This window comes from Pecten maximus, chromosome 15 (genome assembly GCF_902652985.1).
Source record: "Pecten maximus chromosome 15, xPecMax1.1, whole genome shotgun sequence".
In the NCBI taxonomy this organism is placed as follows: domain Eukaryota; kingdom Metazoa; phylum Mollusca; class Bivalvia; order Pectinida; family Pectinidae; genus Pecten; species Pecten maximus.
Genome location: NC_047029.1, coordinates 18,508,475 through 18,520,059, shown reverse-complemented (window position 1 = coordinate 18,520,059; position 11,585 = coordinate 18,508,475). Strand labels below are relative to the sequence as shown.

The window sequence follows — 11,585 nt, the reverse complement described above, 5'->3', positions numbered from 1 at the left end:
CAGTATATACAATATATATCGAAGATAAACATTCCTCTAAAATGGGACATGAAAATGTACTTCTCACAGCATCAGGTAACATATTACACACACACTTCAATATTCATGAACATATAGATCAAATAAAATGCAAAACATGAATGAAAAATAATTTCAGCTTAGATTTTTCATATCAGCACCAACAATTTTAGAAATATCAAAAATGTGAATTTTAAAAATACAAAATACATATTCAAAACCAGAGATATTATAGTCGTAGAGGTCTCTGCATGGCAAAGCATTTCTTCACCAACATGTGAACACATATAATTTGTTTATAATTCAATGTGGTGCTTGTAACAAGCTCCACAGAGACACAGATTACACTATCCCAGAGCCCCACTCGATTTGCACTCTTCTCGGAAGAGAAGCCTTCTTAGAAGATCGCATTCCGTTATATGTAAATCGAGTAAACCGGGAGAATATAACCCAAAATAAACAAGTTTTTAAGTTTTCTCATACACTATGACACAAACATGTGCATGTATGTGTCATAAATCCTTCTCTAGTGAAACTCATCACTCGCACACTTAAAACATGGTCGCCGCCATCTTGGAAGATAAATCTTCCAGCTTCGAGACGGAAGAGGTAGAAGATCTTCCAGAAGCAGAAGAGCTACAAATTGAGTGACCGGAAGATATATTCTAGAAGGAGAAGAGTGCAAATCGAGTGGGGCTCAGAAGTGAGGAAGCTTTCATTTTAAATTTCCAGCATTAACTTTCTAATACACACTAAATGATGTCTGGTTACACCACAGGGACTTGACACAAATTCTCAGGCAACACTCTATTTATATATATTATAACTATGCCAAGTCACTGTGGGTTAAAACAAAATCCTCAGACAACAGCCCTGAATGTTTCTAGCTTACCCTTGGGTCTCGACACCACACTACTGTCTATGTGTTTTATTGACTATGGAAATGAGTTCCAATTTGTTTAGCAATTTTCTTATAAAAACTTTCCTCCTCTTCCTCATTTAGTGTAGAAAATAGTTTTATACACATGTATAAAAAATAGATCCCAATGTATGTTGAATATTTCTTCCCTTTCCCTACAAAAAAATATGAGGGATGACAGTTTAATTACCATCTAAACAGGAAAGTTATCATTGCTTGATGTATAGTCAGGTTAATTAGCCAGCTAGTACACCAGTACTGAGATGTAGGCTATATATAACATAGTACACCAGTACTGACATGTAGGCTATATATAACAAAGTCTTGGCAATAAAAATGGCTCATACTCAATATGACAAGCATTTAATATCAGATCATACTACATTGTTCAAATTACTGAAACTCCTTAAAAAGTCTCACAACAGACATTGCCTCATGTTTCTTTTACTATGTATGGCCATAGAGAATTATTTCTCATTTTCATAAACTCGTGCTGTACATTTATACACATTATAATTTTACACTTTTTAATTTCTTCGCAAAACCAGATAACATCTGATATCTAACTGAAGTAATCTTTGATGTATCAAGTTATCTTTCCCTTAAATGTTTTTCAAAAGAAATAAAAGAAATCCATACCCATCATATCATGTACAGTATATGAAATTTGTATCTAATTCTAACTTCAGTTAATAAGTAATAAAAAATAGTAAACATAAAATCAATAAAAAATAAATAAAATGAATAAATAAAAAAAATATAAAAATATTGTCAAAGCTAGTAAAACCATCTGTGTTTTTCAGTGTAACCTATTCTATAGTAGAAACGTTACACATCGATGTACATCATTTTCAAACAATTTCCTAGGGAGGGAAGGAAACTATAGGAGTTTCAAACTAAGACAATTTTTTTTATTTAAAGTCAACTCTGATAAAAATGAAGAGCAAACAGCCCGGTTATTCAAATAATTACATGTTTCACCTTTTCAAACACATTGCTGACTTAGATTATTTCCCCCAAAGTTTGGGTCCAGGAATAAATTTGACTATTATTTATCCCCGGTAGTCTCCGATGGTTAGTCAATCATGCGATGTATGTGGGTGTAATCGATGTGCTTTGATAAGTTATCTAGGTCACTCCACCACTTATACAAGAATTTGTCCACGATGAGTTTGAACCAGGGCGTCAGTAAAGTTCCAGTTGATTCCGCTTCCCCTGAACAAAAAAAACATAAATACCGTAAAACAACCAAACCTCCAATGACAAATAGTTAGTCCACCAGAAATGTTCATGTTCCTGTACTTCATTAGTTTCTGTTAATTTTGAATGAGAAATGAAGGATTCGAAAATGAATACTTTTAATTAGATGATGTCAGTGGATCCAGCGTTTGGTACTATGATGATCACACATGCTGTGATTTTATTATATAAGATATATGTTTTATATATTATATATGTAGTATATGTAGGTATTCAATGTTCAAAGGAGAATTTCTTGACAGGAGACAGATATACCTCCATCATAACATTCCCCCTCAAATTTCACTTACACAACTGTATAATTTTCAAGCAAAAACTTGTAATATGTAAATTTTTAAGCATGCAATCATTTCATCATTTTATCCCGTTTTTCTCTGAAAACAGAATATTTTTAATAACATAAATGCCATCAAAATCACTAAAATGTATTTTACATACCTGTACTTGGGATGTTTTTTTCCAAATAAAGTATACCAGTAAATTAAACATTGCTCACTTCCATATTGTTTTAAATGTTCTGGTTGAACTCCCTAAGGCTTTAGTTAAATTGATTTATCCCTAGATTACATTTCAAGCAAATCATTGATTGCAACCAAGAAATCTTCTAATGCATCCAAATACTAATGTAGCAGTGGGATATTGTAACTGATTAAACAGAAGATTCTCTTCAGCTTTGGGTGTATAATGTGGCTGGCAAAAAACACAACTAAACTGTAAAAATTGTACAAGGAAACAATTAAAGGGAGACAACTAATTACTGACCGACAATTTTCTCCAGTTCCTCCTTTGAGACATATTTCCACGTTGCCACTTCATCAGGATTAGGATGCAAATCAACGTCTTTCTGGACTACTAGGATGTAGTCAATCTCGTGTTCACCCCAGACACCATCAATGGGCACGTTTCCTGACTTGTAATGGATCCTTGTGAGATATTGAAATTCTGAAAGGTCAATCTGTAAAAACAACAAGAGGCTCATGAGTCCTGTAAAAACAACAAGAGACCCATGAGTCCTGTAAATACAACAAGAGGCCCATGAATCCTGTAAAAACAACAAGAGGCCCATGGGTCCTGTAAAAACAAACAACAAGAGGCTCGTGAGTCCTGTAAAAACAACAAGAGGCCCATGAGTCCTGTAAAAATAACAAGAGACCCATGGGTCCTGTAGAAACAACAAGAGGCTCATGAGTCCTGTAAAAACAACAAGAGGCCCATGAGTCCTGTAAAAACAACAAGAGGCTCACGAGTCCTGTAAAAACAACAAGAGGCCCATGAGTGCTGTAAAAACAAGAGGCCCATGAGTCATGTCGAAACAACAAGAGGCCCATGAGTCCTGTAAAAACAACAAGAGGCCCATAGGTCCTGTAAAAACAACAAGAGGTCCATGAGTCCTGTAAAAACAACAAGAGGCCCATGAGTCCTGTAAAAACAACAAGAGGCCCATGAGTCCTGACAGTCCTTTGACCTATAAGGTCCATAGGAATTTAACATTTTTCTCCCAATCCACGATTCAGATATGTAAAGAGATATAAAAGTTCTACTTTAGGAAGCTGACAGGTAAAACTATGTAGACTCATTTTATATTTTAAAATCAATTTTGAAATCAATTACAACAAGATCCCTCATCTTGGTGCCAACCATTGAATGATCTTTATCAGTCCTGTGAAAGACTGGTCGTTTCTCTACTTTTCCCTTCTTTCCCCTCTTCATCTAAATCATTTGATTACATGGGGAGCCTACATTGTAGTCCAAGGAAGATCTAAAAACTTTCTGAAATGTATCAATAACAAATTTAACTGTCAAAATCCAAGATGGCCACCTGTTAGCCATTTTGTTTTCCCGATCAGAATCAAAACTAAAGAGTCAAACTTCGATGTTTCAAAGTTCAAGGGACTAACAGAAAAACTTCGAAACAGCGGGACTTCAAATTATTCATGGTTGACAATAGATCGATGTTTTCTTGATAATGACCATATCTGTTAACGTTATATGTCCTCGGTGTCTTCGTGTTGATTGTCGCTTGTCAGGCTCACATCGAAATGTTTAGTTAACTTACCCCAAACCCAACAAAATAAAAATACTTTTCATCAATTATACCTTAGCATTTTTTAATCAAACAAACTATGTATATGTTACAAAGCACTTATATCCCGGCTTATAGATAAAACAAAAGTACAATGCACACTTATGTTAACGTTTATCTGCTAAAGGCACATGTGTTTACGTTATGGGCATATAAAATACAGAATGCCGATCAGTTGAAGAATGCATGCTTGAATGACAAATAACTGATTTACATGGATATTTATGTATAAGTTTGAAACACTTTGAATATGAGTGAAGACATCGCTAATTGTTTGTGTTTAAAATTGATCCGCTTTTGTTTTACTGTTCCGTTAAATATACTCACCAACCACTGATTTCAATGGCGGCGGAGATCATCAAAGACGACTACCGGTATGGTTTACCGGAGTGATTAAATGCCATGGCTTCTAAATATACCATTTATCTATCAATTTAGTCTGATTATTAATTAACCCAATGATCGGGAGTGACAACGCACGCTATCGTTATCCCTATTGTCAGTCAGCGCATTTTTGGGAGGGGTGTGAACTCTTGCCGCGGGGGTCACGACAAACACCTGTCCAGTGATCAGTACAGGTAAACTTTTTGTTCGAATCATGAGATGTCAATTACCTATAATATCATAGCTAACGGGCCATGAAAAAAGTTTGATACATCGAAAACTTCGATTTATAAAAATTCGATTCATACATAGGTTCGTTAGTAGCGTTATATAGTGAGGAAATTCGGGACCAAGCAAAAAGTTCGATACAGCGAGAAATTTGAATCAACGAAGTTCTAATCATCGAGGTTTGACTTTACAATATATTGGCACAACTAGGAACCAAGATGAACCTTCATATGAAGTTAGAGGGATATTACTCCAGAGCTTTTCAAGAATAGCGATAACAAGGATCATTTATGGATGGAAGACGGACGGATGACAGACCATGGACCACAGAGGTAGGGCAATTAAAATTTCCCACGATCTGATGATGATGATGGGCTTAAAATCTGAGTCTACAGTGAATGTTTTAAACATTCATTCAAATCTTAAGTTGTGCAAAACAATAAGGAGAATTTGACACATAGAATTGATAAATAATGTGGATAATATAACTGTGTACCATGGTTTGGGTAAAAACCTGAAACATCATTCTTGGGCATGCATTGTTCTCTGGCCTAGATGTACCAGTCTATGATATACCGTTTAATGTCTTTATATCACATCGTGGGCCACCGGTCTATTTATGGTTTCTAGTTCTGACTACAGGGATGTACAGTATAATAGAGAGATAGCTGTGCACTGAGCCGGTTGCTATAAAACTTGATCAAGCAATGTAATATGTATACAGCGTTTAACTCTTTCAAAAATGAAAAAAAAGGACAAGTTCTTTTGGAAAAAATTAGTTGTGGTAGCATATTTCGATAATCTTTGTTATCCATTACTAAGACTAATTGGCCAGTATATTATATGTAAAATTGATCCCAACATAAATACATGTGTGAATAATAAGTGAAGCAAGTTGATTTTTGAAAAGTTCCGATTATTGATTTCATTCTATCATTTTCAAGTGGTTCTTGTTTAACAAATTATAGTGTTAAAGGGGGATAACTCTCTCATGAGATTAAAAGCTACAATATGTGAGTAGCATATATCCCTAAATTGAAATATTCTCTCTCGTGACAATTCAATACAATATTTCCTACATCAAAAATGGTTTTAGTTTTTCAAGGATTTAAGCAAAGTCTTAACAATGTTCTTTGTCCTCTGATAAATGTTTTTTTTTTCTGTGATTCAAAGTTCATGATATAACCTACCAGAACTAAGAAAACATTCTACCTCGTGTTGTTGTATTCCAAGTTCCTGATGTAAACGCCTCTGAGCTGATTTTTTCACTCCTAAAGCTTCTTTCTCCTCTAACTCTTCTGCTGTGTATAAAGGATGACTGCAGCACGCATTGGTAAAATGATCTGCAAACAAACATACCAAGTATTGCTAATGCAATATACATCCCCTTATAGCCCTGTCACTAAAGCGTTGACAAGAATTTTCTAAAAATAGTAATGGCGACCTTGACCTTGACCTAACAACCCTGAAACTCAAACTTGTCTGAGATGTTATGGTCCTTTGTAATTGTGTGAAATTTGATGACAATCATTCAAAGAATGAAGACGCTAGAGTGCTGACAAACTTTGGTGTTACATACATATGTTGTTATATACATATGTACCTATACCTACATACCTACATACATATGTACCTACAAATGGTATGCAAATAAAAAAGACACAACAGACAGTAAATAATAGCAGTCAAATGATATGTAAATAAAAAGAGTAAAATGATATGTAAATAAAAAGAGTCAAATGATATGTAAATAAAAAGAGTCAAATGATATTTAAATAAAAAGAGTCAAATGATATGTAATAAGAAATGAATTGTGTAAATGAGGAGAGTAAAATAATATGTAAATAAAAAAAAAGAAGATTCAAATGATATGTAAAAAGTGCTATTTTTATGGATATGTTTAAATCACCTCTATATTTGTTATTTTCATCGTTATATTTTTGTCATTCCTATGTAGAAATTTCAGTAAAAGTTCCAGGAACACTTTTCCCAGGCTGTGAATTTTTTTTAAATAAATGAATTTTCCCATTTGAAATCAACTCATTTTTAGGAACAAATAGGAACAAATGGATCTTGCTAATATTTCATCGACACTAGAACTCCAAGTGTGTCTTAAATTGATCGGTGTGTATACAGTAAAACTACATGTATATGAAAACAGGTAACTTACTTGGGAAGGTAATTTTTCTATCTGACCTCTGCTGCAAAAGGAGCTGCCCGTCATTATTAAACAGAAATACGCTGAAGGCTCTGTGGAGCATACCTGTAAAAATATTACATATTGATGATCATCTAACCATTTCACGGACACTTAATGAAGGACTACCATTCAAGCTTATTCAAAGCCTTTGTACAAAACAAAAAATATATCTCAAGGAAAATTTTAATCATCTTTTACCAAAATAAACAGTTTAATTTGGAAAAGACCAAATGATTTGGGGAAAATCTTGGTAAAAAAACATTCTCTCAGAAAAGTAAATGCAATTGGTTCCATACAATGTATACCCTTCTCCCACCCAAAAAATAATTATTATAAAACTGTCAATTTCTCCTTTTTTCAAATAATTTATAAAACGTCTGTTTCAATTTATAACTTACCTTTGTTAATATTTTTTAAAAGGTGGCAGTCTTTTTTTAAAGCACATCCAGTAACTTTATCATCCTTATCGACCAGAATACACTTCTCCTTCATCAGTTTCACTTGGACATTATCCAGACCTTTAAGTAACGGATCATTCTGTGTGTTAAACTGGACCTCATTCGCAACAGTCCTGTCAATTAGAAGTAATTCACATACTGCAGAACATCTGTGCTGCATTAAAAACCTATGAATAATTAATTAGACAATTTGTATATTGCTGACTTCAAGTTATTTTCAAAATTATCCAAATGAGGAAAATATACATTCCTGGGTCCATTGATTACAAAATTACCCAAGTGAGGAAAATACAATCTATACCAAATTTTAAAGAAAATAAATCTGGATATAATGATATACTTTTCTTTTTTTTTTGTGAAGTTTTATCTTGATACTCATTAAAACAGGATTACAACAAGACAAAACAATGTATACACTATAACAAAGCAACATTCTTCTATCAAAATACAATTAAAATGAAAAACTCTTACTCAGGAGATTCCATATTACAAGATTGAATGATGAAAAAAAAGACAACCACTCCTTAAATCAGAGGAAAACACACCACTACCTTACACATGTTTTGTTAGTCTGAAACCTACAAAATTTTATGAGATGTGTTTATAATGTTTCATGGAATTATTTGAAACTGAGTTTTAGAGATACCGTAGAAATGCTTAAATACATGATTTTGACGATTTGTTTCCATGATAACCAATGTTATACATGTACCAAACTGGAAACTTATCTTTGGCAGAATGCAGGACCTACAAGAATACTGGATTGATACTGAGGTGTGTGTAGAACTACATATTTGGATTAGCATCATTGTGAGAGTTCTCCGAGAAGTATCATGGTGGATTACTGAGACAAGTCATATATATGCATCAGTAGTATAATATATAGGAATATGCGAATTAAAAATTTCCATTTGTGACGTTATACTTATACATTGATAAATTGCATTAAAAATGCTTAATTAAACCATATATTACTGCAAAGTTAAATGACATCCGTTTTTTAGTAGTATATTTGGAGGTTCATTGTTTTGCGACACTTTACCAATTGCAGGGCATCATAGCTCTGGTGACAACCATCTCTCCATTGTCCGTCCGTTGTCCAGAGTTACAATTGAACGTTATCGCAGCTAGGGGTAGGTCAGATGTAGCCTGAGTTTCCTCTGGCCCTGACACCATGTCTGGTGTAGGGCCAGAGCGCACTACTATATGAAAACGTGGAATTCTCCGACACCGCATTAACACATTTAGAACACCAATTTAGTCTCATTTAGGTGATTTATTCTGTCAGTATAGACCCTCACTTTACGCTAGTCAAAATTTCATACTTGACTTGATGCCATATTGCTAACCATGTAGGTCGTGGGCGGCCTTATTACCCTAATCAGTGCGCGAAAAAAATTACAACATTTATTCTGTATATTTTACTGCTTTAAATTTCAAGATAACGATTTTTTGAATTTAATATACACTGTAATAGGTTTTGGGAAATAATAAGCTTAGTTTTCTTGATTTAAACTTATATCTGTAAGAAGAAAAGCACAAAAAATGATAACAGGTCTTTTCGGTCCATTGCGTTCTGATTTGAGTGGTTAGTTGTACTGTCACTTACAAAATGGCAGGTCAACAGTATGAAATTTTGACTAGCCTAAAGCCAGGGTCTACGCTGACAGAATAAAACACCTAGATGAGACTATATGGGCCGGAGTTCTAGGGTAAATAAATATCTCATTTAACCGTATTTGTAAGGTAGGTGTTATGTCACACCCGAGTTTATTGTATTTGCAACGAATTTTAGCGACATCAAATGGTGTAGGAGAATTCCACATTTTCATACAGTAGTGCGCTCTGGCCCTACACCAGACATGGTGTCAGGGCCAAAGGAAACTCTAGGGCTAGGTCAGATGCTGTGTCACTGTGTAATGGACTAGTATAGTGGAGTTAATCGTTGTACGTGTTTGTTTCTGGTACCTTGCCTCATGTGCTACGTGTATGTTATGTATTGCTAGCTTACCATGATCGTGTAAGTAAACCATGTGTAATCGTTGTCATGTGGCATTCAATTTTTTGTGCATACAATTAGGTATAGGATGAAAGCGCTCGTAAGACCAGAATGCAGGTGCCGTCACAAGAAATGGGATAACCTGAATTACCCAGATATGATTTAAACCATCTGTATATAAGAGTGGGTTTATCTCGTTCTGGAGGAGAAAACCCTGACGGAAGCTGGCTTGTTGTATGACTGGGATAGACTACAGACTACAGGTAATACTGCATAAGACTGAATAAGTCTCTGGTAGCAGTGTACAGTAAAAATGCCAAATTCTGAAAAATATGGCACATGTTTTAGATATGTAAACATTGCCAGTTAACCTTACATATAACCTCTAATAAAGTATATATATTTGAAATCTGTACAACATTTGCAATTTTAATAGAGCTCTGAAGGATAAGTAAACTGATATTTTCTGTGATTTTTAGAGCTGTGAATACCATGGTAACAGCTTAAAAAAATCTCAAAAATTGCGAAATATTATGATATTTGACCCAAAATTGCACAATTCTCTACACAATTTTTTTTCTGAAACCCATTTAAAATTAAACATCTCTATCCCAAAGACAGAATTAATCTTGTTCGGACATATGTTGTAAATTAAGTTTTTCCGCTATCTTACCTTTTCTGTGGGCTTCCATTTTGCGCTGTAGGCAAAACTAAATTTCCTGTGTAAACACACGTTTGGAAAATCCAGATATTTAAAATCCGGAACCAATTTATTGATTTTTGTTTTAATAAATGTGAAGCCTGTATGCACTACTTCATACTGAATATACCAATTATAGTGTACATTTATTTTTTTATTTTTTATGCATATCATAATACAGGAGTTATTTGCTTAACAAAAAAATTGCCCATATGGCCAGGCTGTCTTACTGTGGTGTGCTACCTCTGGGGAAAGACTGTACAAGTCTTTCGATAGTGTAGCAGGTAGTGGTCTCTGAGTAAGTGACCAGTGGTCGTAAGACAGCAGGGAGGTCAGTGTGTATAGGAGGCCGGTGCACGGTGTGGCTACTGTGCTCCCGTATAAGCTGGTGCGCTAGATAGCCATTGCGTCGTACCAGTGCCGGTAGCACTTGTAGTTGATAGGCGTGCTTGACCTGGCATTGCCGGTGCACGAGGTAGCCGGTGTGCTGTGCAAGTACTTTGGCCACTGCCCTGTACCAGTGCCCGGCAAGAGCACGCACGGTAGGCGGGTGTGAGCGTCAGTGACTACTATAGCTATATTTGTATTGTGCTTTTAGAGGTTCCGTGGCAAGCAGCACGACCATTTCATTTGTTCTTGTATATAGCATATAGATTAATCATCTGTAAATATTACCGATTCCATACCGATCGTGAATAGACCAGTCAAGTGCGCTGAAGGCACAGCTTATCCCAGGAGATACTTGGGGCGTACCAAGTGCACGTTACAACTGTGCCTCTTTATATTTCTATGTAATTATATAAAAGTCATTGCAATTATTTATATTGGCACCCTTTAGGCCTTTACCCCAAATACATGTGCGCAAGGACTGGTATCTCTCCAACCTTGGAACCTTCGTCCGTATTGAAAGAAGAAAATGTAAATAGTGAAACAAGTTCAGCTGATCAGCTGATAACAATAAGTCAGATGCTGTGCAGGATCAGTTGTTGGGTGCTCATAAAAGTTGTTTGTTCATCTATCATTCTTACCTGGACATCACATACTGATTTATCAGTGTGTTTGCAAACGATCGCTTGCAATATGTGTTGCTTAATCTTGAGACAAGGCAGCAGATCATCTCGGCAGCTCAAAACGAAAGTAACCGGAAGTGATATGTTATAGTCTGTTTCTGATTAGTTCAGTTCTAGTGCATGTGTTTATAGATCTATATGCGGACAAACCGGTTCCTTTATTTTAAATGAAATGTTTAGGCATATATCTTGGAGGACTTGCAAATGTTGATACAGGCCTTTTTAGTCGTTGTCAAGGCTCGTCTAAAAAAAAAAAAATCCTGGTC

General features: G+C 35.0%; 1 protein-coding gene across 1 annotated transcript; it reads right to left on the bottom strand.

The window, feature by feature from the left end:
* Positions 1-1,219: 1,219 nt before the first annotated feature.
* LOC117343101 (isopentenyl-diphosphate Delta-isomerase 1-like) lies at positions 1,220-11,387 on the bottom strand. The gene is made up of 6 exons (XM_033905410.1): positions 11,278-11,387; positions 7,491-7,663; positions 7,063-7,155; positions 6,105-6,235; positions 2,960-3,152; positions 1,220-2,152 (listed from the first exon to the last, which is right to left on the bottom strand). The coding sequence occupies exons 1-6, from the start codon at positions 11,364-11,366 to the stop codon at positions 2,013-2,015; spliced, it is 819 nt and encodes a 272-aa protein (XP_033761301.1). The 5' UTR covers positions 11,367-11,387; the 3' UTR covers positions 1,220-2,012.
* Positions 11,388-11,585: the final 198 nt, after the last annotated feature.